Here is a 27145-nt window from a genome sequence, read left to right as displayed (position 1 = left end):
AGACACTGGGCATAGGGAATCAAGCCAGGAGAAAGGCAAATGGAATTCCAAGGATGATAGCTAAAGGCACATCTCAGAGAGAAGGAAAATGGACATCTCAAGGCGGGATGCAGCAGAGAAGAAGACAAAAAAAGGGACTGATATATTCTCTAATGGGATTGACCTTGTGGAGAAAATTGGAAAGCGTGAGCAGGTACAAAAGAAATGAACAACAACAAAGGCAATCAGATTCAGGTGCAGATGAGGCTTCTTAGGTGTGGTTCCTCTCAATCTGAAGAATTGTGAACCTAAGAGTTCACCCTGCCCACCCAACATACCACAGTGAGGAAGGGCTAAAATTACCACAACAGGGGCCGGCCCGGTGGCTGTGTGGTTAAGTTCGTGTGCTCTGCTTTGGCGGTCCAGGGTTTTGCTGGTTCGGATCCTGGGTGCAGACATGGCACTGCTCGTCAGGCCATGCTGAGGTGGCATCCCACATAGCACAGCCAGAGGCACGCACAACTACAATATACAACCATGTACTGGGGGGCTTTGGGGAGAAGAATAAAAAAAAAAATCACCACAACAGGTAACCCCACACACAGCAGTAACTGGTCTGTAGCATTTCTGAAATCCAGCTGGGCACATGGTGCTAATTCCTCCTGCTCTTGGAGCAGGGAGGGTGTGTTGTCTAGAGTCCCTGGGAGTGATTCTTCATGACTCTTAGCTCCACCCTCTGGGCTTTTGGCTCTGGCTTCTGAATCATCTGTCCTCTTCCATAAGAAATGGTCCATGTCTGTAGCTGAATAACTTTCTCTGCCAACCTGTTTCTTGTGTTTGGAAAGTCGGGAATCTAAAGAACTGTCCCTTTTGGTTCAAGCTCATACAGTTTGCTGACTTCTCATCAGGAGTAACAGAGGCCAGAAGACAATGCAACATCTTGAGAGTGCTGAAATGATGATGATGATGATGATGATGATGATGATACCTGTCAACCTATAACTCTATATCCAATGAAGATATAAATTTGAAATATGAAAATTTCAGTTAAATGAAAAATAAGAGAATTTATTGCTAGTAGGCCTGGACTATGAGAGAAGCTAAAGGAAGGTTTCAGGCTTAAGGTAAATGATCCCAGATGAAATCACAGATTTTCAGAAAGGAATGAGGAGCACTGGAAATGGGAAATATGTAGGTAAATATAAAATATTTGTTGTTTTCCTCTTAACTTCTTTAAAATACATAAGTGTTTAAAGCAAAAACCATATTGTGGGGTCTATAACATATGGAGATATAATACATATGACAACTATAGTATAAAGTACAGGAGGAGGTAAATGGACCCATAGCGTTGCAAATTCTGTAAATTATATGTGAATTGGTACAATATTAACTTTAAGCGACTGTTTGAAAAGTTAGTAATTTCCAATTTTTACATGTGTTATTGGGCCATCCCATGTATTCAAACCAAATTCCCAGTAACTGATATCTTATTAGGAGCCTGATGTGTTAACTTCTCAGAAGACACCCAACACTCTGGACTGCTCTGGTTTGTACAAGAATTTCCGCCCTAGCTAAACCTTATTGTAAAACCGTGTGCCTGTAATTTATCTGTGACTCTGACTCAAATAAGCGATAAAACAGTCCATCAATTCTTAAGAGCCACTTGATAAATTAAGGTTGACCAAGCTGATCCTTGACACCTATTCTCCTAGTTAGGCCTGGGCTGTCTTCCACTATTTGTTACAGTACTTGTGGCTGTCCTCAGGCCACTCTGCCCTTCTCCACTGTTTGATATTCAGGTGATTAAATACTGCCGGAGCACCGTTATTCTGAACTGCATCCAACTAATCACATTGTGTCCAAAAAAGACCAAGGCCTCATGGTCAAACGTGGTCCTTTAGGATCTCGTATTTTTATGGAAAAAAATTTTTTTTTGAGGAAGATTAGCGCTGAGCTAACATCTGCTGCCAATCCTCCTCTTCTTGCTGACGAAGACTGGCCCCGAGCTAACACCCATGCCCATCTTCCTCTACTTTATATGTGGGACGCCTGCCACAGCATAGCTTGCCAAGCGGTGCCATGTCCGCACCCAGGATCTGAACTGGTGAACCCCGGGCCAAAGCAGAACGTGTGCACTTAACTGCTGTGCCACCGGCCTGGCCCCTAGGAGCTTGTTTTGAGGGGAGTTGTTGAAAACTTCTAATGAGGGAAATGGTGCACACCTAGGTGAAGCAAGAAGGTACCGGATGGGAGGACAAGGACAGACAGCACACAGAGGTGACCTGTGACTGACACTCTACCACACAATTCTCAAGATTTTCTCAGATCCATAAACCATTGAAATTGTCATCTTTGATACCTCTAGGAGACCTACTCAGGGACAGAATGACCAGACCTTACCTCTCTGCTAATTAATTTACTTCCCAAATGTGCAAAATAGATTAACTTTTGCTGGACCATGTAGTTTGCTTTTCCCTTCTCTCTTTCTCTCATAAATATTTAATTTATTTGCTTACTTATGTATTCATCTAGCTTTATTGGGGTATAATTGTATATATTGAAGACGTACAACGTAATTATTTGATATACTTATATATTGTGAAATGATTACCACAGTCGAGCTAATTAACACATCCATTACCTCCTGTAGTTACTATTTTTTGTGCCTGTGGCAAGAACACTGAAGATCTAACCTCTTAGCAAACTTCAAGTATACAATCCAGCATCATTAACTATAGTCACCATGCTGTACATTAGATCCCTAGAATTTATTGATCTTATAACCAGAAGTTCGTACCCTTTGACCAACATCTCCCCATTTCCCCCACCCCCAGCCCTTGGCAACCACCACTCTACTCTCTGCTTCTGTGAGTTTGGCTTTTTTAGATTCCACATATGAGTGAGATCATGCAGTCTTTGACTTTCTGTGTCTGGCTTATGTCACTCAGCATACACGTCCTCCAGGTTCATCCATGTTGCTGTCCCAAATGACAGGATTTCCTTATTCAATGGCTGACTATTCCATCATACATCTATACCACATTTCCTTTACCCATTTGTCCATTGATAGACACTTAGGTTGTTTCCATATCTTGACTATTGTGAATAACGCTGCAACGAACATGGGAGCGCAAATGTCTCTGCAGTCCTGGTTTCACTTCCTTTGGATGTATACCCAGAAGTGGCATTGCTGGATCAGATGGTTGTACTATTCTTAATTTTGAGGGGAACCTTAACGTCCGTACCAATTTACACTGCCCCTAACACTGTCCAAAGCTTCACTTTTCTCCACACCCTCACCAACACCTGTTAGCTCTTGTCTTCTGGATAACAGCAATCCTAACAGATGTGAGGTGATACCTCATTGTGGTTTTGATTCGCATTTCCCTGACGATTAGTGATGTTGAATACCTTTTCTTATACCTGTTGGCTGTTGTACATCTTCTTTGAAAAAACATCTATTCAGGTTATTTGCCCACTTTTAACTTGTTATTTTTATTATTTATTTATTTTTTGCTATTCAGTTTTGTGAGTTCCTCGTATATTTTGGATATTATTTTATACATGGTTTGCAAATATTTTCTCCCATTCCATAGGTTGCCTTTTCATTTTGTTGATGGTTTCCTTTGCTGTGCAGAAGCTTTTCAGTTTGATGTAGTCCCATTTGCTTATTTTCGCTTTTGTTGTCTGTGTTTTTGGTGTCAAATCCAAAAAAATCACTGCCAAGACCAATGACAAGGAGCTTTTCTCCTATGTTTTCTTCCAGGAGTTTTACGATTTCAGGTCTTACATTTAAGTCTTTAATCTATTTTTATTTTTTAATTTTTGTGTATCGTGTAAGATAAGGGTCCGATTTAATTCTTTTGCATGTGGACATCCAGTCTTCCCAGCACCATTTATTAAAGAAACTCTCCTTTCTCCACTGTGTATTCTTGGCCCCCTTGTCAAAGATTCGGTGACTTTATATGCGTGGGTTTATCTCTAGGCTCTCTATTCTGTTCCATTGGTCTAGATGTCTGTTTTTATGCCAGTACCATACTGTTTTGATTACCATAGCTGTGTTACATAGTTTGAAATCAGGACATGTGATGCCTTCAGCTTTGTTCTTCTTTCTCAAGATTGCTTTGACTATTTGAAGTCTTTTTTGGTTTCATATGAATTTTAGGATTGTTTTTTTCTATTTCCGTGAAAAATGCCATTGGAATTTTGATAGAGACTGCACTGAATCTGTAGATCACTTTGAGTAGCGAGGACATTTTAACAATATTAATTCTTCCAATCCATGAACACGGGATATCTTTCCCTTTGTCTTCTCAGTTTCTTTCATCAGTGTCTGACTCAAGCCATGTGCTGGGAAACTCAAGGCCAAGAAGAGGTACGGGGCTCTAGTCTCACACACGGCCACCGGGAGGCGACAGACACGGGCCAATACGCGGCCCTAGTGAAGGCGGAGGCCCCTGGGCTCTGCCCTCTTCCCCGCCCCCAAGGGCAGCCCCTCTTCTGCTCCTGGACCACGCAGACACTTTTCCTTCGATTTCGGGCGTGTTCCGGCCCAGGCGGCAGTGGCAGGGGACTGGGGGCCCGAAGGGCCGCCCCTCAGGGGAGCCCCGCACCCAGGTCACGCCCCCGGAGCTCAGCCCGCAGCTCCGCACGCGACCCCAGCCCAGAGTCCTTACCCGGCAGCCTCTGCGGCCGGAAGTTGTCTTCCCCGCCGCCTTCCCGGCATCCCTCGCGCAGTGACCACACTTCCGCTGGTCGGGGATCCGGAGCGAGTCTGGGCGTTAATCGGCTGGAGCTAATTACTCAGTGGGCAGTTAGCTTGTGTTTTCCCCGATCCTCGGGCCGCCTGCGTTGGTGCGGAGGGACGAGGGACAAGCGCCGCCTTCTGAGTCACCCTGAGGCGGCAGCCCGGGGGTCAGGGAAGGAGGCCAGCGGGCCGCGGGTGCGGGGAGAGGCCGAGGCGCCGCCGGCTGGGCAGCCTGCCCTCTCCTCCCGGCTTCTCCCCGCCGTGGCGTGGCCTTGGGCGAGGTCTTTCACCCTGCCGGGCCTTGGCTGCGGCGGCAGGCGCTGCTGTCGCCTCCCTGACCTCTGAATCTCTTGTTGGCAGGGAGTGTAGCCCCCCCCCGCCCCCCGCCACCCCGGAGATCTTCTCCAGCGCCGCATCCAGCCTGCTTGCTCTGCCCGCCGGGTGGGTCCTCATCCCCGTGTCGAGTGCTGGCTCCCTGAAGATGCCATCAAAACAACCTGTCGCCAAGACAAAACTGAGTTTGTCGCGCCCCTTGTTCGAGGAGAGCACTCTCTTGAAAGAGTTCCTAGTCGAGTGGAGATGGGAGGACAACGTTGGGGTATTGAGGTTTTGGGGGTCTGATTTAAGGTGGGTTGTTTGATGCGGGATTTAATTAGGATTGGGTAAGGATTATGTTGTATACAGGCCTACCTTGGGGATATTGCGGGTTCGGTTCCAGACCACTGCAATAAAGCGAATATCGCACTAAAGCGAGTCACACAATGCTTTGGTTTCTCAGTGCGTAAGAGTTATATGTACACTATACTGTAGTCTAAGTGTGCAGTAGCATTATGTCTAAAAAACAGTTTATATACCTTAATTTAAAAATACTTTATTGCTAAAAAATGCTAACCATCGCCTGAGCCTTCAGTGAGTTGTGATCTTTTGGCTGGCAGAGGGTCTGGTAAAAAACGCATATCTGCGAAACTCAGTGAAACGGGGTGTGCTGTGGTTCGGGCTCACTAGGCACAGTAGTTTAGGGTTGTGGTCACAGTGAGGTGAGGGCTTCAGATCTTGGAGCTTCAACACTCGTTTGGTGCTACCTGTTGGAAAGTTGTGCGGTTTTAAGTGGAGTTTTCTGAAGGCAGGGAGTAAGGTTATTTGCCCCGTTTGTCTGCCGGGGGAGGTGTTTCCTGGAATAGTAAAGTCACAATAATACAGTCACGTGATTTTTCCTCAGCCAGTGTGAGTCACAGTCCTATATTATTTGCACCCAGAGGAATCCTGTCTGTGGGTTTCTTGTGAGTAGAATGGGGATCCTGTTGCAGGGGGAGGGGGAGGAGCTGGGCGTGCCTTGAGATTTCAGCCTCTTGAAGTCTTTCAGCATTGCGGCTCGGTAAGGCTTACAAAAAGGTCTGCGTCCTGAAAAATAATTCTTACCCTCTAACAGGAAAGGGAGCTGCCAAACTGAAATGAATAGATGTTGACTAAACGTCTCCCAAACATAACTGTGTCCATCAGCCAACTGAAGTCAAAGCATACAGCTCCGACTCGGCTGCGTTTACTCTGTTTTGGGGGGGGGGGGGTGCATGTTCATTTGTTTGATGCCGGGTGTTGGGGCCTTCAAAGCTAAGAGTGCTCCAGGCTTATCAAGATCTTAAAATGGCCCTGGGCATTTGACTCTTGGCCTTCCTCCTTCCCAGACCTTCCTCCTTCCCAGCTGGGTGAATTGGGGTGAGCTCCTCCCCTCGCTGAGCTCATTTCTTCATAGGTACGATGGGGAAGACGATGCTTTGGGCAAAATAGGAGGATGAAGTGAGGTCATATGTTGAGTATGGCAGCCAGCAATTGTTGGAAGTGAGGTCCAGATGATTCTAGAGCAGCGTCAGCCCTAACCAGCATAGGCTGCTCTGCAAATTGTGGATATAGGACAACAAATTCCGAGAGACTGTGGGCCCATGGGAAGCGAGTTGGGAAGGACTCAGAGGGCTGACCAGGCTGGGAGAGAGCAGGAGAAATGAAGACGATATTAACTGCTCTCCCAGCTCAGGGAGCCTGGGATCTGTTCCAGTCAATTCCTGCCCTGCTCCCTACCCTCGCCCCTGGGACAGGTGCAGGGGCAATATTACAAATATTTAACCACTGGTTCTTTACAGGCATGAAACAATCAGAACAGGCTTGCTGGAGAGCTGGGAGGCCGCTTGTCTCAACAGGCATTAACTCTTCACTTGCTAGATTTTTGGGAGAGCTGGAGCATCTGGGCATTAAGGGGCAATCCGGGGCGAGGGGCAGTGGCTATTTACCAGCCTGTAGTTGCCATTCAATTTGGCCCTATCAGAGCATCCTGGCTGAAAACCTGCCTTGCTTAGGGGACCATGGGGGAACCAGGTGTGGGACAAGTGGACATTGGCAGTACAGCCCTGTGCAGGGCCGGCGTGGGTGAGGGGCAGGTTCTGATCAGGTGACCCTCTCTGGGGACCCCCAGGCCCTGGCATCTGTAGGCTGGGGTCTCCTGGTGAAAGCTGGGGTCTGCCAGTGAAGCCTCAGCTCCCTGGGGCTCCTGAACCTTTGAGCAGCGCCCTCCCACCGAACTTTGCTGGTTTTTCAGGTCCTCCCATCTTTTAGACGTGGGGAAACCCTTCCCCCTTTCTGTTCCTAGTTGAGGCATTTCCCGTCTCCTCTCTCTTCAGACCAGACCGGTGCTTTCCTCTTTCTCAACAGACCTTGATGGCAAATTAAGCCTTGAGACCAAGTCATTAGCAACTGGAAAACGAGTTCTCCTTTCCTCAAGGGCAAAAAAGGCTGAATCTTCAAACCCTGCCAGGATATGAGGGAACATGTTTGCATTTTGTTTTTCTGTGATAAAGAAAGGGAAGAAACATAAATCGCTATGCAGCTTTCGAAAGTCATTTAGAAAAGAGAGCAGTTTGACAACATGGACCAAAGGCTGCACATAGTGTCTAACGTTTGATGTAGCAATTCCCCATAACTTGGGGAAATAATCCGAGATGTTTTTCAAAGATTTCTGCCCAAAGTTGTTTATTGAAGCATTATGTACAACAGTAAGAAGCATGAATGTCCAGTATCAGAGGGCATAGCCTCGGGTAGATTACACAAGACCGCATCATATAAACCTTAATAATCATGTTATGAATGAATGGGTTACTGACATGGGAAGATACCAAAATTTATTACTTTAAAAGGCAGGTTAGGGGCCGGCCCTGTGGCCGAGTGGTTAAGTTCGTGCGTTCTGCTTCAGCAGCCCAGGGTTTCGCTGGTTTGGATCCTGGGCGCAGACATGGCACCACTCATTAGGCCATGCTGAGGCGGCGTCCCACATGCCACAACCAGAAGGACCCACAACTAAGATATGCACCTATGTACTGGGGGGATTTGGGGAGAAAAAGGAAAAATAAAATCTTAAAAAAGAAAAAGCAGATTAAAATAACGTAGTAGTATCATTCCAATAATATAAAAAGGGAAAAAATAGAAGCTGTAGCCTGTTTTACTAATTAAATAATTTGTAAACTGTTCCATTTAATTAATTAATCGATTGAACAAAATGGAGGGGGCAATTCCATGCCAAGCACTCAGGATGTAAATAGTAAGCTGTAAAAAGTGTAATTTTCAGAAAAGTAAAAGCATGACTTTCAAATAAATATAAACTCTGTCAAAAGATCCCAGTAAGATGCTAAACCTGGTTTAAAGGGAATGTGAAGAAAAGACGCGTACGCAGGAAATCTGGGATGCAGAAGCAATTTGCAGATGGTGTAAAACTGCTCAGTGTCCTATAGAGCAAGAAAACATTATGTTTGGAATAATCTTTTCGGAGAGATGGAGGGGAAAATGTAAATAGCGTAGTTGCAAACAGGCACAAAGACCCCCATAGAGTCAGACACTCGAAAGGGGCTGCTAGACCGTGCCCGGGGTCCCGATGAAAGGACACCTAGTTAGTCTCTGTCCATTTCAAAGCCTCCCACAATTTTTCCTAACAAAAAAGGTCCCTATTCTCATGGAACATACAGTTGACTAAGCCACTGTATAAATACACACATAACTTTAGTGAGAGAAATATACAGGCTGCTGCTAAAGGATGATTTTCACAAAAGGGTAAAATTGTGACTTGCCTAGAATCATCTCAAAGAGTTTATTTATCATTTAAGGAGGGAACCAGTAGGATATTACAACTTATTCGGAAGAAGAGTCAAAGTACCCGACATGTATGGTTAAATAAGGAATGCTGAAGTGAGTTTGCCGGCTGATGCAAACTGGGGAAGCGTTTGATACTCGGGGCGTGACAATCAGCTCATCGGTGGGAAGGGCCTCACTTTTCTAAGAACGGAGTATTTGTATTACTCTCAGCTTCCTGCCAACTAACTTCTGTCTCTACAGGGTTGTAACAGCCTCATCAGAGACCACAGAGGCATATGCTCCTGGAGGATCAGATAGTCCCCGGAGGCTCCAGCATTCCGGCAGAAAGATATCCAGTAATCGCGTTTGCCCATTTCAAACCCTCCACACTTTTCCCTACAGGGCTGAGTAAGAGTAAGAGAGAGGCTGTCGCTTTAAGAGCTAAGAGAAGGTGCCAGCCGTGAAGATTAAGACCTTCCAGCTAGATGGTACAGCACGTGCCAAGGGCCGTAGGTGGAGCCATGCTTGGAGGAGACGAAGGCCCCGCGTGGCCGGGCAGGAATGAGCTGGGAGGAGTGGGCATGTGAAGGGAGAGGGGTCAGCAGGGCACAGAGGATGCAGAGCCTAGAGGGGGGACGAGGAGTTTGGATCTCCTTCTAAGTGCAGTGGGCACCTGTAGGGTTTTAAACTGGGAAGTGCCCCAATCTGATTTATGTTTTGTTAAACATCTCTGGGTGCTGTGGGAGAAGAGCCTGGAGGGGGAGCAGCGGACCCGTCCCGGGGCTGTTGCAGTGTCCAGGGGACACTGGTGGACATGTGTGGCTGGGGAGAGGAGCCTGGATTTTCCCACTTGTTCTAGGATGGAAACACTGTGACCCGCCGATGGATTGGTGTGACGTAATAAGCAATAATATTGCATCAGTCTTGCCTGTTGATAGTAATGCTATTGGCTAGCAATGTCTGAGGCACTCCTCCCACAACCCCCTCACCCGTACTGCTTGTGAGGGCCCCCGCAGATGTGTTGTGGCTGGACAGGCCCTTGGGGTTCTTATTGTGATTGCAAGGTGCACCTCAGCAACAACCATCAGGAAACTTTGGGGAAAAAAAACCCAGATTTATTTCTCACGGGTCCTGGAGGCCACACAGCAAAGTTGTAGGGGAGAGGGGAGAGTGTGGACCAGGGAGCTCTGCCCATATTATGGTCCAAGGAGGGAGAGGCTGCGGTTTTGCAGGTTCGCTCTATTGGCGAATTCAAAACCTAAGAGAGGGCATTAGGGCGCAGGAAGGGACAAGTGGGGTCCCTCAAGCAGTCAGCTATCTAGGTTGCCCAGGGGTTTCTGAAAGGGGACCTCCCTGGGTGGGGCAGCCTGGCTCCTTATCTAATTGTTAGCTAGTAGCTGTGTCACACGGCTGGCAATCTATTTATTTGAGACGGATGTCTTTGAAATGGATGCCTCGGCAATCCAAAGCTGAACGTCAGGCAGTTACACTTCAAATATGTGTAATATATATATTGGTCTCTGCCCCCAGTTCCTGACCCCGAGGTCCTAAATCCCTTGGAATTTCCTGGGTGATAGGAGCATCTTTCTTTCTAATGAGGTGACTCTTGGTGGGATCTGGATGGCTCCTGGATGGGGGCTGGTCACCTGACAGACCAAGCTTGGAGCTTTCAGCCCTGTCTCACATCCTCTGGGGGTGGGTGCGTGTGCTAGAGATTGAGTTAATAATCCATCATGCCTACGAGATGAAGCCTCCATAAAAATCCCTAAGGTACCGGGTTCAGAGAGCTCCCGGGCTGGTGCGCACATCCACGTGCTGGGAGGGTGGTGCTCCGGCTCCGTGGGACAGGAGCTCATGCACTCAGGACCCGCTGGGCTTTGCCCTAGGTCCGTCTTCATCGGCTGTTCATCTGTATCTTTTATTATGTAATAAACTGGTAAAACGTATCTCCCTGAGTTCTGTGAGTCCTTCTAGCGAATTATCAAACCTGAGGAGGGGGTCTTGGGAGCTCCTGATTTATAGCCAAGTTGGACAGAAGTTTGTGGGTAACCTGAGGACCCGTTACCTGCCATTGGCATCTGAAGTGGGGGCCGTCTGGTGGGACTGACCCTTGAATCTGTGGGTCAGTACTGACTCCAGTTAGTGTCGGAATGGAGTTAAGTTGCAGGACACTCAGTCAGTGTCCACAGAGAACTGGAGAATGGCCTGGTGTGGGAAATCCACTCAACTGGGGTCGGAAGTATTCTGGGAGTACCGAGAAGTAGTTTTTCCTTTTCAATTTGATGTGGGTGGGGAGGAAAAGGATGAATCGAGGATGACTCTGAGGCATACGGCTTGAGCACCTGGGTGAACTGGGGTCGCTTTCTGAGATGAGGGGCCGGGTGAGTGTCTGGCTTCCAGATGTCCTAGGTTGAGATGCCTGCTGGGAGTCCAAGTCGCCAGCACCCAGACTAGGACTTGAAGGAACAGCTGTGGGAGTGGGAGTGGGGGCCTCGGACCTCCACCAGGCTCTCTGGGCCTCTCTCCCAGGTCCCGAGCACTGGGGGGCGTCCCAGTCCCAGCTGCTGCCTGACTGCCCGTACGCCTGTGCCTCTTGCCCCAGAGCTGTCTGTCCTCCTGGCTGGAGAAAAGCTCTGCACTCTGACTTACCCAGAAGCCATTCATTAGCAGTGATTAGCACCATCACTCATTTCCCTAGAAGGATGAAGGTGGAGGAGGAACGTGGTTGAAGGCAGCTCTCCACCCTGTGGGGGAGGCCGGAGCTGGTTTCTCCATGCTTCCTCTCCCCTGGCATAACTCGGCCACCCAGATCACCTGGGCACTAGGTCATGGCTCAGGATGAACCTGCAAAGGCAGGGCCAAGGGGCCCTGCAGATCCCTGCTCTGTGTCCAGCTCACCTCAGGAGCTGAACTGGGGCCCCTCATTCTGCACCTGCCCCCCAGTGTGGGTAATCCCATGCAGTCAGTCACTTCTCCATGAGCCCTTGGCCATGACCTCTGACCTCACAACCCTGAGGTCCTGCCCTCTCTCCTGGGTCTTCGAGTCACTGATGTGTCACCAAGAGTGCTGGGAGCTGCCCAGCCTGGCGATGGGTGCCCAGCCAGTCAGTTCAGCCAGCTTGCCCATTTCCCTCTGTCCTTCCTGCCAGGCTCCATCTGGGCTCGGCCCTTCCCGGTCTGGAGCTCATCTCTCTGCTTCCTGGCGAGGAGGAAGTGCGGTCCTTCCAGACTGATCCCTCAGTGCCATGGAGTGTGGTTCTAGTTGGTCCTAGGTGGAGGCAGGGAGTGTGCTCGGGTGTTGAAGAGTCTGGCTGTAGAATATGCTGGTCACGTGGTGGATGATACTCAGGGCTGTGCGGGTCAATATTTCACAGCGGGCTATCTAGGGGCTAAAAGACCCATTTTGTAGCATTTGCTGATTTCGTGATGTAAACTGTCCCATCAGGCATGGCGATTTCAAGATGCTCATGTGATGTCAACCATTGCAAAATTCCTGAAAACTTAAACAGCTCTTGCTAGCCAATAGGAGCCTGCATTAACACATCCCTTTAATAAACATGTTATTTTAAAGGGAAACAAACAGACAAGGCAGAAAGTGGCTCCACACTCACCTGTGATCAATTTAATTAGCCAGACATGAGGAGAAAATTATTGTGGAGGTGGGGTGGGGGGCAATAGAAAGGGTTTTCCTTCCACCAGAGGAAGGAGCATGTAGACTGGGAAGTTGGGAGTGAGGGTGAGGGGTTCTGGCCCCCAGAGTGAACAGTCCAGTGACATTTCTGTAGGAAGACTGATCACCTTTGTCTTCGAAGATTCCCAGCCAGGCGGGTGGGGCTTTTTCCATAACAATAGGAGTCACTGGGGAAAATGTGATTAGGAATTTCAGTGTGCGGCAACTTTTCTGAAGGAGGAGAAGGTTGTGAAGAAACCCTAGGAGAGTGCTCTAAGCTGTGGAAGGGAAACTCTGCAGGAAGATCACATAGAGACCTGCCATAGAGAAAGAGAGAGACCATTATTAAGGTATGGTGTAAGTACAGGTGAAAAAATGCCTGAAGGTCTTGGTGGACCACAAGAACCAATAACGCTCTGTATTCCAGGAAGACATTAGCCAAAGTGAAGACGTGGAGTCACCTAGCTAACACCTGGACCCTAGAAGTCCAGCCTTCGAAGAGTTAGACAGCGGGGCGCTCTGCGTTTAGAGAGTATGGGGTTGAAGAAGGGACTGGGGAAAAGGGATCCCTAAGACCAGAGAAGGAAGGCTGGACAAGGAGGGGGATGCTCAGCTCCCATTAAGGAAATGTCCAGAGGACAGGCAATGCTGTTAGAAGATGGAGAACATTTTATTCCCCAGAATTTTAGGTGGGGAGTGCCTGGACCACCCAGCCCAGGGTTGGCCAGCTAGAAGATGGGGAAGGGACTCGGCATGCGTGCCGTGTGAGGCTGGGTTTCTTGTGGAAGGGAGACGGGGCAGAGCTGGGATGGGCTGAACTGAGAAGGCCTTGAGGAGCCTGGGCAGAGGCAGAGGAAAATGTGAGGCCCAGGGGCGTGGGAGCTGTGGGGAGGGCTCCGAGAGGGACCCGGGGCCTGGGACAGGACTGAAGTCAAGTTTGACTCAAGTCTCCAAGAGGCAGGGAGCCCCAGTGATATCCAGGTTCCCAGGACAGTTCAGGAGTGTGGTTAGACAGGAAGAAGGACGTCCCTGCGGGAAGGTGACTAAACACCAGCCGTGAGCAGTGTCCTCCAATGTCCCTGGGGCCAGCCAGGCTGGGTTCCTGAAAACCATTATAATACCTCGGAAAACCCTGCCTGCAGACGAGCATAGCCTGGCCCGTTGCTCAATGGGCACTCAGCCGTGCAAGGCTGCCAGCTCTTCACACCCGAGTAGCCCTTGCTCGCGTGGTCCCGACAGGCATGGGGTGCTGACTGATCCTCTTCACAGATGGATAAACTGAGGCTCAGGTTGGAGGAAGAAGCTACTGTTTTACCTGGCTGCTTTGGAGCGCTCGGCTTGCTCTGGGAGCTTAACTTGAGTCACCTGAGTGGGGGATGGGGCTTCTGTGCTGTCCCAGGCCCTGTGCTGCACGAGCAGGAGATGCCCCAAGACCCAGTGCCCTAGCAGGTGTCGCAGAGTGGGGGTGGGCAGGCGGGGCAGCGCCACAATCTGGGCCACGCAGCCCAATGGGCCCGGTGTTGCCACAGATTTTGATGTTCACGAAAATGTGGATGTTCAGTTTTTTTCATTTTTTCAGTTGTAGTAAAATATACATAAGATTTAACATTTTAACCGTTAAGTGTCCGATTCAGTTGCATTAAGCACGTTCACAGCGTTGTACAACCATGACCACTATCCGTCTCCAGAGCTTTTTCATCTTCCCAAACTCCACACCCGCCCACTCGACACTCACTCCCCACCCACCGCCGGCAGCCCTGGCACCCACCAGTCTACTTTCTGTCTCTGTGAGTTTGACTCCTCCAGGGACCTCATAGGAGTGGAATCACCTAGTGTTTGTTGTCTTGAGTCTGGCTTATTTCACTGAACCTCATGTCCTCAGGGTTCCTCCATATTGCCACCTATGTCAGTACCTCATTCCTTTTCATGGCCAAATAATATTCCAGTGTGTGGATGGGCCACACGTCGTCTATTCCTCTGGTGAGGGACACTTGGGTTGTTTCCGTTTTTGGCTACTGTGAATCATGCTGCTGTGAGCATGGGTGTGCAGGGACTCAGGCAGATCCTTGGACACTCATGTTCACAGCAGCATTAGTCAAAATTCAGATTTTAAAAATGTGTGGATTTGCCCAATTTGAAAAAAACAAACACAACCCTGCAGGTCTAACAAAACCCGCCGAAGGGCTGGGTTCCACTGCTGGTTTGCAGCTCCTGTCTCAGAACACCCTGCTAGAGCCGAGAGGACTCGGGGGCCCCTGGGATTCAGAGTGGGCTCCCACAGGCTCCCAGCTTCCCTGAGGACTTGTCTTCCCCATTCCCCAGCTCAGAGGGACCGGCCTCTCCTCGCAGCAAACAGCCTGCAGCCTCAGAGCCAGGGCCAGGACTTCATGAAAATCTATACCCCAGAGGAGAGAGCAGGTCCCACACTGTCATCGCGCTCTGCTGGGTTCCTCTCAGTCCCTCTCTCGGGATCAGAGGGATGCTGAAGGCCTTAGAGGTCAGAGCACCCTGGGCTCTTACCTCCTACTTTCCCCAAATCTCCAACCACGGGGCCCTTGAGCCTACAATGCCATGCTGACCTCCCCCCACTCGCAGTGAGAGCCGAACCCCTCGGCTGCAGGTCCGGACAGAGGCGCTGCCTAGGGTGACCAGACGCCTGGACGGTTGTCACTGCATTACCTGCCTCGCTCGCGGGCACCTGCCATCCACATCTCTCCAGCTCCATGGTGGCCCGGGGAGTCCCTGCCCCAGGCTCACCAGGACACAACGCTGCCTCCCGCCTGTCTCTCCTCACCCCTCCCTGCACCTCTGATCCAGGTGGACCCGCAGCGCATTCTGCTGAGCCGTCAGCCGCTCCCCCTGCCCTTAAGCAGACCCCTTTGTAAGGGGAGGCCCCGGAGCACCCTGTCCCTGTGCCCCGAGCCGGTTGGTCCCTCACACTGGAACGCTCTCCTCACCTCTTCTCCTAGTGTCCCCGACTTGTCCTCGAGAGCCCACTCCATGTCACCTCCACAGGGAGGCCCAGCCTGCGGAGTCAGCCCCCTCAGCCTTCATATCTCTCCTTTGCCACTGGGATCTGGTGGCCCCATCCACCTGAGCCTCTGCGTTTGCCCTTCCTGGGGACCAGGATGGGTCTCGGTTCCTCCACTGCTGTATCCTCAGCTCTCAGGGTGGCGCCTGGCACATGGTGGGTGCTGGGAGACTTTGGTCGGATGATGAGTGGTTGCCCCGTGCAGGTGTCTGGCCTGACCCCGGCACTCACCTCTGAAATGCGGTCGGTGAGGCCCTTCTTTGTGGTGAGCGTGGCCAGCTCCAGCTGCAAGCATGCGATGCCTCTGCAGCCCTAGCCATCAGGCACACCTCGCCGTGAAATCATCAGTGGCCCTGGGGTGGCCTGGCAGGGACACTGAGCAGCGGACAGCGGTGGGGGGCAGCCCATCCATCTCGTGCCTGGTGAAGAGCTGCTGAGTCAGGGTGCCCAGCGGGCGCTCAGTAAGGAGTTAGTTGAATGAATATTGAATCACACCTGGGTCTGCACTGCCTGGGTGTTGGGGAGCCGGTCTTGGGGACTCCTGCCCAGGACTTGTGCCAGGAAGTCTTTGCTGGCTTTTCCAGACTTCCTCTGCCTCCTACCAAGCCCTTCTCCTTGGGGCCCTCTTCCTGGCCACCATCTTGGGGACAGTAATATCTTGGGGCACATGCCTACCCCTTGGGTCACCTGGGCAGCAATCCAAGTCTTACAAAAGGCAGGAAAAGCTGGAACGGAGAGGAAACTGGAGAGGCAGGAGGTTGGAGCAGTTGGTCCCCAGTGGAATCCCTCAGACTCACCTCGTCCATGCTCATTTATTCATTCAACAAGCATCCGTCGAGACCCAGTGTGTACCAGGTACCAACCTAAATCCTGAGGATCCACAAGAAGTCTCCTCAAACCATCCCTCCCCTCAGGGGTCGCAGCACACAGCACCCAACTTTAGGGTCCATACCCACACCCCTCTCCCCTGTTCCCTCCCCAGTCCCATGGCCTCTGTGCCCACCCCCACAACACCTTGCTGACATTACTTGCTCATCTGCCTCCCACCCCAGGGAGATGCTTCCTGCCTGAGAGTATGACCTGTCTTATTCACCATCATGTCCTGGCACCTGGCACAGGGCCTGGCATACAGCAGGTGCCCAATAAACGCCTGTTGAGTGAACTGGGGAGGCCAATTCACCTTAGTTTCAGGAAGGGAGTGGGTTGGGGGAGCATGAGAAGCATGGCCAGCCATGGGGCACAGAGGCAGACCCAGGAGAGTGAGCAGGTGAGGAGGGGGCGTGCCCTGCCCCAACGTAGCTGGCATTTCTGCTGATGCGGGCCCCGTGGAAACTGCCATCACCTTGGCCGCTGTTTTCCTGCAGTTTCCCTACCCCCATCCTGGGATAGAATAATGCATCAGCTGGGGGCTGCTGAGGGCTCCTGTGTCCCATCTTTGGCTTGTCCCTGGGTGGTGGGGCAGGGGCCTGTCCTTGCGTGATGGGGCAGGAGCAATGGGGTAGGTCTGGCCTGCAGTTTAACCCTGAGTGCCTCCTGCCCTCCCTATGAAGCAGGGGCCAGGAAAACACACCAATGGTCCTTTTTGGTGCAGGGAGACTGACTCTTGCAGACTCTTGGAGCCCTGCCACCACCCAACCCCTCACAGCCCAAGAAGGTGGGCAGCTTGGGATCCCCCCAACCCAGCAGAACAGGAGCTGACCAAGCTGTGGAGCTCAGGAGAAGCTGTGGCGGTCTGCCTGGGGGCGGGGGGGGGGGGGGGGCGGGGTACAGTGAGGATCCACCTGCTGCAGCCCCCAGCCCCTCCCAGCACCCCGTCTGTCTGCACCCCAGCCCCACGGGGCACTCACTCCCTCTCTCCTCTGAGCCCAGTGCCGGATCTCCCCTCTGCTGACCCCCATACACATGCCTCTGCAAGGTCAACTCCAGCTTGCTCTCCAGGCTTCCGTTTCGAGGTCCTCCTTTTCTAGGCAGCCTTTGCTGGCCCCTCGCCAGGGTCAGGTGCCTCCCCAGGCTCCCAAGGCCCCAGCACCCCATCAGTAGGACCCTGGGTGATAATCATCTGTCCACTGGACCGAGCTCCTTGGGGCTCCACTGAGTCTCGGTCAGTCGCTTGTGTCCAGATTCTGGGTTCAAATCCAGGCCCCACCACTCACCAGCTGGGGGATCTTGGGCAAGTCACTAAACCCCCTAAGTGGACTCAGTTTCCCCATCTGCAGAATGTGCTAACAATAAGGGAATCTGAGCATTAAAGGAGGTGATTTCTGCCTCCCCAGATGTAGGAAGGGCCCAGCACAAGGTCTGCTGATTAAATGAAGGAAGGGACAAAGACGCATAGTCTTTCTTGGAGAAAGAAACTGGCTCCTCCTGAGCAGGGTGGGGGTGTCCTGAGGGTAGGGCACTGAGTCAGGGGGACCTGACCGTGGCAAGGGGGTGCTCTGAGGGGAACCACCTCATGTTCCACATCACTGCCAGTGCAGCCCAGTGGCCCTTTGACCCCTAGGGGGAGTTGTGGGGGGGAGTCCCAGGAGCTGGGGTGGGGTGTAGGACTGAGTACCCCAGCCCTTCCAGGGCAGCTGCATCAGTCACAGCCCCCTGGGCACCTGGCTGGCTCTGCCCAGGCTTCCCCAGAGCCCAGGTGAAGGTGAGTCATCGGGCATCTGAGTGACAGGGCCCCCAGGAAGGCAGCCCAGGATGGCGAGGCCACTGGGGGCCTGATTCACAGCTTTCCGGGAAGTAGGTTAACGGGATCCCGGAGCCCCGGACTGGCCCAGGTTTCCCGTTGAGTCATGGCAGGGTAGCCAGAGGCCCCTGGAGGCAGGAGCCGTTACTGAGTCTTAGGGCAGCCCCCACCTCCCCAAGGCCCTGGGGCCTCCCCAACACCCCACACCTGAGACCCAGGCCCTGGGGTCTGAGCGCCTTGCCTTCCACACTCGGAACCCCTTTCTTTCAAGCCGTGGGGACCCTTCTCTGCTACACGCCTCCCCCCCCCCCCGCCAAGTCAATGTCAAGGCCATGGCCTAGACCACTGGGCCCAGGTCGCCTCGCCTGCCTCTCCAGAGGCCGGATCCTGGGCCCATAGCCGGGGTCCTGAGTCCCAAATCCAAAGGCCTGAGTCCACTGATCCAGACCCGAGGAAGGGGTCTCAGCTAGAGCCCCCAGACCCCCTAACGGCTCATTTCCTCCCCGAAGCCCCACCCCCTCCCCGTGACCTACAGCCCGGGTGGCAGGGACTGAGCCATCACTCGGGGGACTGGTCCGACGGCATTCCGCCTCTCAGGATAAAACCTGGGGCGACCTGCAGGCAGGTCTGCACACTCCTGTCGTGGCCAGCACAGCTTCCCGGCCGGCTGTGCTCCCACCCCTACCCGCCATGGCGATTTCCAGAACTCCCCCAGCCCTGGGTGGGGGCTGTCTCAGGATCTTGACCCCCCTGCTGCTTCTGGCTTCCATAGGTGAGTCCTGAGGACCTGCGGCCCCTCCCTCCTCTGTGCCTCCGTCTCTGCCCCTCCAGGATCACTTCTGCCCGCCCTCTTGACCCAGCCGCCTTCCCTCCAGGTCCTCCCTGAATCCAGTCTCCTTTCCCCGCTCAGCTCCTTTCCTCCTGCTCTCCTCGCTCTCCCTCTCTCTCTTATCTGATGGCTCCGTGCCTCGGCTGCCTCTGCAGCTGTGAGGATTAGACGCACAGCACAGCGGGCGCGAGGGACAGGGCCTAGCGCACAGTGAGGCTCAATCCTCTTCGGCTCTGGTGGTTATTTATCATCTTCATCATCCTCATCATCTCCCTCCCTCCTGTCACTTGGGTCTGCACGTTTCAATCCTGGGGCAGCAGCATCCAGGCCTCGGGCCTGGAGGTGAGGGGTCTGGGCCACAGACGCAGGCGCCTGAGAGGGTAGGTGGGCTCCCCAACTCTTACCCTCAGTATGAGACGCCCCAGGAGCTGGTCCCTCATCCCCCAGGCAGGCGGATCTGGTGCGGGCACAGGCTGGACAGGAAGCTGGTGGGAGGGTAAGGCACAGCTTCCAGCGAGGGCCTGAGGTTTCAGTCCGCCCTACCCCGGCTCCAGGAAATGCCCCGCCCTGACGCCTTGAGGGGTCAGGGCTGTGAGCCACTGGGGAGGGCCTCTGGGCACTGGGGGCCCCTCTCCACTGGGCACTGGGGGTTCCTTTCCACTAGACTGACACTTCCCTTCTCTTGTCCGCAGCCACCCTCGATGCTGCCTACACACCTGGTGAGCAGGAGCTGCCTTGAGGGGAGGGGGTGAAGCCTGAAGTGGAGGGCAGTGTCCATGTGTCTGTCTGTGGGGGGCAGGTCAGAAGGGGGTGCTGGGGTACGAGGGTGGAGTTGGAGAGGCAGGAAAAGAGGCCTGGAGAATGGAGCAGAGACTTGAGATGTGAGGCCTGAGAAGCTAAAGGAAAAGAGAAGTGGGCGGGTTGAGAACCTAGTGGAGGGGCAAGGCCAGCCAGAGAGGAGAGCAGAGGTGGAGGTGGGGCAGGGGGCTGCTGGGGAGAAATAGCAAAGGAAGGGGCAGGTGTGGGGCGGGGGGGGAGGGAGCCACAGGGAGGTGGGTAGGTTGCGAGCAGAGGCCCCAGTCCGGGAGGTGGGTCTGGAGTCTGGAGGTGGGTGAAGGGAAGCTGGAAGGTGAAGGCCATGGTGCCCCAGGGGACGATAGAACACAGGACCCTCCTCCAACAGCCCCCCCGGCCTGTGGGAAGCCGCAACAGCTGAACAGGGTCGTGGGCGGTGAGGACAGCGCCGATGCTGAGTGGCCCTGGGTCGTGAGCATCCAGAAGAATGGGACCCACCACTGCGCGGGCTCCCTGCTCACCAGCCGCTGGGTGGTCACTGCCGCCCACTGCTTCAAAGGGTAAGCACGGCTGGCTCCTCCACTTGATTCTCCAGGCTTCCTGTCCCCCATCCTGGGTTTCCCACATGGCCCTGGCTTCCAGGCCTCGGTCCAGTCTCGGGGCCCCTCAGGAGAGACCCTCCTTCTGCCCAGAAGCCTCTTTTGCTTTGCGGGGGCGTTCACATACATGCTGTTCCCCCAGACACCCCCTCCCAGACCCCTTCTGGCCACCTGTGGCTCCTGGCTAACCCAACCCTCTTCCCTTTTCCTTCTAGCAATATGAACAAGCCACTCCAGTTCTCCGTGCTGCTGGGGGCCTGGCAGCTGGGGAACCCGGGCTCGCGATCCCAGGAGGTGGGTGTCGCCTGGGTGCAGCCCCACCCCGTGTACTCCTGGAAGGAGGGCTCCCGGGCAGACATTGCCCTGGTGCGCCTCGAACACCCCATCCAGTTCTCTGAGCGAATCCTGCCCATCTGCCTGCCTGACTCCTCTGTCCATCTCCCTCCGAACACAGACTGCTGGATTGCAGGCTGGGGGAGTGTCCAAGACGGAGGTGCGGCTTCTTCCCCACCAGGCGGTTGGGGGTGGATGGGGACCGAGGGTCGCGGACACTTAGAGAGATAGGTACCATGGGCGCCACGGCTAGAGGCCAGAGGCCCAGCCAGCCAGAGACAGAAGAAAAGGCTGCAATCCAGAGATGCGAAGTCACAGAAATCTAGGTGGACAATTTTAGGTCATTTCTGGTTAAAAGGGATCTTGGGCTGTGTTCTGAGGCAACAACAGCCAGATCAACGAAGCTATTAAGTGATGTAGGAGTGGCTGAAAGGAGGCAGGTGTGGGGCCAAGCTGAGAGATGAACATGAAAACGGCCCTAAGACTCCAAAGCGGGAACAGGCGCCCTCTGGTGGCGGCATGCCACAACTGCAGGCAAAATTCCCAGGAGGAAACGCAGCCTCCAGGCCCGTAAAATCTGTCAAGCCAAGTGTGGAGGTTTGGAAATCATCTAGAAACACAAAGCAGATTAGACAAAGTAAGAGGAAGAAAATCAGAAAGAGAGAGAGAGATAGATGATAGAGAGAGACTGACTAAGAAAGGACAAAGTGTGAGAAAACGCCACCAGATTCCAGAAGAACTAAGAGAAATGACACCGGTTTGGGGGTCTAGGGACCCCACTGACTCTGAAGTTGCAGCCAGCCTCCCCATGGGCATCTTTAGGGGCTCCTGTGAGAGCTGGAATTATGGGCTGGGGAGGGTCTACAGACCAGCCCAGGGCAGGGCGAGGGGGATTTCTCAAGTCCTGATAACAGTCAACCTTGTGAGGTCCTTTACCGAACACTGAACCTGTAGCTGTCCCCATGCTGCATAGCGTAGAGCCTGAGACAGGAAAAGCCCGGACCGCCGATTCTAACCACTTCCTGGGCATGAGAGATCTTGTTAAAGATGCAGAATGTCTGTCTGCACGTTCGTGTTCCGATTCAGGCGGTCCAGAGGTGGAGCTATGGAATCCGGGTTTTCCACAAGCATCTGGGGACAGCCTGGCAGAGTTGATCCCTTAGCCTTTGAGAAAAGCCCCTGAGGGGAGTAGAAGCAACCAGGAGGAGAACTTCGCAAGCCTGACTCTCTTCTCCCTTCTCCCAGTGCCCCTGCACCACCCACAGACTCTGCAGAAGCTCAAGGTGCCCATCATTGACTCAGAAATCTGCAGCCGCCTGTACTGGCAGGGAGCTGGGCAGGGAGCCATCACAGAGGACATGCTGTGCGCTGGCTACCTGGAGGGGGAGCGAGATGCCTGTCTGGTGAGCACCCCACTTTCTCCCCCCCCACCCCGTCCCACTGAGCTGTGTCACTGCTCGCCAGGCCTCCCCCAGAATCAGCTGTGACCCAATGGGCCCACTAGAAGCCTTCAGAGCCCAGCCTCAGCCATTCATCCATTTGTTCCAAGGTACCCTGAGTGTCTCAGGTGTGCCAGAGCCCGCTCGCAGACAGCTTGCACTCTCCTGAGGGGTTCCAGACCCGGCCCCAGAGCAGCTCCAGCCGGGTCATCACGGTAGAGGGCAGCAACACAGTGTCATGGTCAACACTGTGGCTGGGCGGCTAAGGCCCTGGCTGCAATTCCTACTCTGTTGCCCACGGTGGCCAGCCTGGCCAAGCCAGTCTTCTTTCTGAGCCTCAGTTTCCCCATCTGTAAAACAAATAACAAAACTGCCTGCCTCATGGGCTGTGAGGGAGAAGGCCTCGCACAGTGTGGAGTTCGAGTGCGGGGCCTCTAGGATGGAGAAACGGGTTTCCGCGAAGGGAACCGTCTGCCACGCTCCGTGCAGGTCTTGGAATCTGCCCACTCCCTGCCCCACGTGGGTCCCTAACCTCTCCTCCTCTCCGCAGGGAGACTCCGGGGGCCCCCTGATGTGCCAGGTCGACGGCACCTGGCTGCTGGCAGGCATCATCAGTTGGGGCGAGGGCTGTGCGGAGCGCAACCGGCCCGGCGTCTACATCAGCCTGACTGCCCACCGCTCCTGGGTGCAGAAGACCGTGCAAGGGGTGCAACTCCGTGGGCGCTCGCAGGGGAGCGGGCTCGCGGGCCGCCGAGGACGGGCTCCAAGGGCGCTGCGCGCTCCGAGGGCCGTCCAGGGCCGCCTGGGTTAGGCATCTAGGGGGACAGGGCGGCCTGGGACACCCCAGCCGCCTGACCACGTGGCGTTTCCTCCGTTGTAAATAAGCCATCTACCTCCGGGGGGCGCCCGCGGGCCGGCGCCGGACCGCCCCCGCCCCGCCCCGCCCCGCCCCCGGGCTGAGGCTCCACCCCCGGCGCCCGGAGCGCCTTCGGGTAAATACATGTTAATAATTTTTACAGTTATTTGTAACCCCGCCCACATATCTTATTTATTCCTCCAATTTCAATAAATTATTTATTCCCCAGTTCTTGTTTTTTCTCGGATGTGGAGACATTGGGAAGCAGAGGTCCATTTGGGGTTAAAATGGGGACAGCTGGATGTCCTGCCCACCTAGGGTTCAACATCCCAGCCCGCGGCCTTTGCACTTCTCTTTTGTACTCCCCTCCCACCAGGCCGGCCAAATGGAGAGGAGGCGGGAGACCCAGAGGCCGACCCAGAGGCCGGCCTGCGAGACCCAGCTGGGCCACGTGGAGGGCGGGAGGGCGTGGGGGCTGCAGGGCCGCGCCTGTTGCGTTTCCAGAACAGGGTTGGCTAGGAGAAACCCACCCGTATGAGAGTGGGGTACCCCCTCCCCGCTCCCCTCAAAGCTGTGTCTCCTGGATTTGGGCCGAGGCAGCCACGCTTCGGCACCTCCAGAAGCTGACTCACCAGGTGATTCATGGTCGGTTCTCCGAATCCTCCCTGCGGAGGAAGGAGCAAAACAGTGAGACAGCAGGTCCCTAGGCCCTGCTGCATCACAGGCCTGAGTCACCTCGCCTGCCCCCACAAGGATGGGGGTGACAGCGGCGTCCCAGGCCGCGAGGACATCATCCTGCCCTCCCCACACCCACTCCTCTGCAGCCAGGCCTCTGGTCTCCTGGACCAGCACTGTCCCTCCTCCCAGGGCCCGGGACTGCCCCCTCCCGGACCTGGAGCCCTGTCCTGGCCCTGCTGGGCTTCCCTGCAACAGGGGCAAACGCCCATCGAGGGTGGGGTCGTCCGTGTGGTGAGTATGAACTTCTAAGCGGTTCACACAAAAGAGATTCATTCTAAAACAGAGTCAAGAAACCAGCTGGATCCAGTCATGCTAAAAAAGAGAGAGGATGACTCTGCTACAGTGTCTCCAACCAGAAATGGCGAGTGAAGGGGGTTTGGAGAAGGAGGCACAGGTTTCGTGGGTGGTTGGTTGGTGTCCTGTTTCCGGAGGACGGTTCTGGACGGTTTGTTCCTATTGTTTGGATTACGCTTATGTTGTTCCCAGATCACAGTAAATGATGCGGGGGTGGTTTTATTAAAACACAAACACTAAACTGGCCTCCTGCTCACCTGGGACCAGCCTGGGGAGTGAGTGGGTGACAGGTGAGGGCCCGGCCCCTCCCGTCCGTGACCTCGGCCCTGGTGACCTGGCGCTCTACTTCTCCCCCCTCTCTCGCCTTCAGCGCCGCTCCAGCCTGCGTTTCTTCTCTCGTCTCCCTCCCCCTGTTGTTTCTCCTCCTTCCTGCCTCTCACTCTCTGTCCCTCAGTTTCCCCCATGCCTGCCTGTTTCTCACCCCACCTTCTCCCTCCCCTTCAATAAGCAGAGGACTCTCAAATGGCCTCCTGACAGAAGCCCCTGGGAAAGTGATGCCTAGGAACATCTGCAGGGGTGCAGAAGTTGCCCTGTAAATGGCAGGACGTTCCCGGGTGAGGGTGGGTTTCCTCTGAGTTGGGAGATGAGCCTCCAGGGAGCCCCCAAGCAGAAGGCACCCTTCCGCTCTCCTCTATGAGCTCGAGAGGCAGGATGGGCCTTGGAGTCGGGAGCTGGCACCTGGCTCCCAAGTGTGGCAGGTCAGCCAATGACTCCTCCCCGAGCAGAGTGGGGGGCCCAGGAAGTGGAAATGCAGTCAGCCCAGCCCTGGCAGGGCCCACACCAGGATCACAGAGAGGCCCCTTTGCTCCCTGGTTGGCGCTGTACCCAGGAACATGCCCCGGGTCTGGACCACTCTGCGGGTGGTGCTCACTGCTCTGGCTCCAGTGACACCACTTGCCTGTGGGGGCTGCAGACAGAGACCCTTGGGCCTGCCTGGCTGTTCCTCAAGGGGAAGTCCCATGGGGCCCAGTGGGAATGGAGCCAACAGTGCATCCTGGGCTCCCGGGCAGAAGTCTCCACTCACCTTGACCTCCCACGTGGAACAGCCTTTTGCAGAGCTCTCCTCACCTCCCCAAGGGCAGGGGTGGGGATCATCTGGCCACACTGACAGATGTCATTATAGCAGGAACCGTCTTAGCTGCAGGCTGTGAGGTCTGGTTACTGCTCCTCCACACTGCTCCTTCCTCAAATCTTTAACCCCTGAGACTTTCATTCCCATGCCTGGGACCTCCCCCTTCTCCACTTGGCGTCCAGAGCAAGTGTGTAAAACCCGCTTTTAACTGCATGACTTCCCGCAGTGGCGGACTCCTTTGGTTGGCTAAGGCAACACCCATTCCAACACCCCTCCCTTGCTTCCCCCACCTTAGAGACTGGAAAAGCTAAATGCTCACTTCTCCATTCTTCCACATGGTCACAAGTACCTATGGGACTGAATGTTGGCTAATGAGATGGAAGCAGATGTCTGATGGGTGGTTTCTTGGGAAGATTTTGTTTTTTCCTGATGAAAGGGTCATATTCAGCTGGCATCACCCTTTCCCACCTTCCTCTTTCTTCTAGTCTTGGATGCAGATATAATGCTTAAACTTCAGCAGTCATTTTATCACCATGAGGCTACAAGTTGTGCTAAAATGACAGTGAACAAAGATCTAGAAGCCATGGATGTGAGGACATGGTTGAGGTGCTGCCCAGTCCTAGACAGCTGCTTCCATCTACACTTTTTGTGTGGTTCTAAGCCACTGTTGGTCAGATCTTCTTTGACTTGCAGCTAAATGCATTCCCATCTAACATACCTGCTTCAAACCTTCTGTTTTAGATTTATAGAAAACTTTTTGGTTTTTTTCCAGAAGATTCTTTTTGTTATTGTAGAAACAGTATGTCGGATCTCATCAGTACAATCACATTTAAATTATCCAAATTATGAAGGCTTTGAGCTCATACCTGCCCACAAGAATTTTAAATTTTCAAAGAGTGCCTCTATTAGTTTCAAGCATCCCCAGGTTTTTGTGTCACGCTTATTCAAGAACAAGTCTTTTCTTTCTCACCTTTCCTGCTCGAAATCTCCTAGTCGGTGTTGCTGCCCAGGAAGGCACTGGAAGGAGTGTTGCCATGGCCCCTGCTGATGGAGCCCTCATGAACTCACCAGTCTCCATGCCAAGGGCACCATCTCCCCAGGCTCCTCAGACTTTCTGGGCTGCGCGGGCCCCACGTGGAGGTGGAGAGAAGGGCTTTCCCAGCTCTGAGCCACACTTCGTTACCTGTGCCCAGATGGCTGTGCTCACAGTATCACAAAGTTGCTCATGGAAATGTCCCCTCACTGGGCCCGTGCGTCTGATTTCCTGCCAGCAGCTGCTCAATCACACACAGGCAAACGGGACAAATCACGGTTTGCAGGGGTGCGGCTGTCTCCACCCGTGCTGAGGGGGAATAATCGTTCTCAGCGCAAAGCCTGCCTTGCTGGCTCTTCCTCATCCTCCCACGTCTAAACGATGGGTTCCCCAAGATCGGCACTGGGGCTTCTTCTCCCCAACTTCACCCGCTAATGCTCGCTCCCTGGGTGATACCAGCTGGCTTCGTGGTTTATACCCCATCCATAGATGGTGACTCCAGAGCACTAGGTCCCGTTGACTAACCAACATCCCCATGTAAATACTGTATAGACATCTCGACCTTAACATGACCCAAAATGAATCTTGATATTCCTTCCCAGACCTGCTCCACTGGCAGCGTTTCCCATCTCAGCAAAAGGCAAGGGTCCCTCCTGCCAACTGCTCAGTTTGAAAGACTGAGCGCCCACAAGGCCAAGTGTCCGCGAGGACGCAGAGCCACTGGAACTCGCCCCACAGCTGGTGGGAGCGCAAAGCGGTACAGCTCTGGGGGAGAACGGGCTCTTTCTTGTAAAGTTTAGCATACACACAGCAACCCTACTCCTAAGATTTACCCAACAGAGAAGAAAACACCTTCACCCAAAAAGCCCTCTGCAAA

At 53.6% G+C, this 27145-nt stretch overlaps 1 protein-coding gene and 1 long non-coding RNA gene across 2 annotated transcripts; one reads left to right on the top strand and one right to left on the bottom strand.

Annotated features, from left to right (window-relative positions):
• Window positions 1-12439: 12439 nt before the first annotated feature.
• LOC102150376 (uncharacterized) lies at window positions 12440-19580 on the bottom strand. Its single transcript, XR_288238.4, has 3 exons — window positions 19454-19580; window positions 15772-15959; window positions 12440-12826 (listed from the first exon to the last, which is right to left on the bottom strand). It is a non-coding gene; the product is annotated as an uncharacterized lncRNA (long non-coding RNA).
• On the top strand, window positions 18826-23299 carry LOC100068549 (brain-specific serine protease 4). Its single transcript, XM_001498374.6, has 6 exons — window positions 18826-18992; window positions 19742-19768; window positions 20233-20404; window positions 20659-20936; window positions 22022-22179; window positions 22766-23299. The coding sequence occupies exons 1-6, from the start codon at window positions 18911-18913 to the stop codon at window positions 23024-23026; spliced, it is 978 nt and encodes a 325-aa protein (XP_001498424.2). The 5' UTR covers window positions 18826-18910; the 3' UTR covers window positions 23027-23299.
• The last annotated feature ends 3846 nt before the right edge of the window (window positions 23300-27145 follow it).

Source organism: Equus caballus, chromosome 13 (assembly GCF_041296265.1).
Source record: "Equus caballus isolate H_3958 breed thoroughbred chromosome 13, TB-T2T, whole genome shotgun sequence".
In the NCBI taxonomy this organism is placed as follows: Eukaryota; Metazoa; Chordata; class Mammalia; order Perissodactyla; family Equidae; genus Equus; species Equus caballus.
The sequence above is the reverse complement of the archived record's forward strand: the minus strand, read 5'-3'. Positions and strand labels throughout refer to the sequence as shown.

Coding starts and splice junctions, on each gene's coding strand:
- LOC100068549 (XM_001498374.6), top strand. CDS start 18,911: ATGGCGATTTCCAGAACTCCCCCAGCCCTGGGTGGGGGCTGTCTCAGG. Junction 19,769..20,232: donor CGATGCTGCCTACACACCTG/GTGAGCAGGAGC, acceptor CTCCTCCAACAG/CCCCCCCGGCCTGTGGGAAG. Junction 22,180..22,765: donor GGGAGCGAGATGCCTGTCTG/GTGAGCACCCCA, acceptor TCCTCTCCGCAG/GGAGACTCCGGGGGCCCCCT.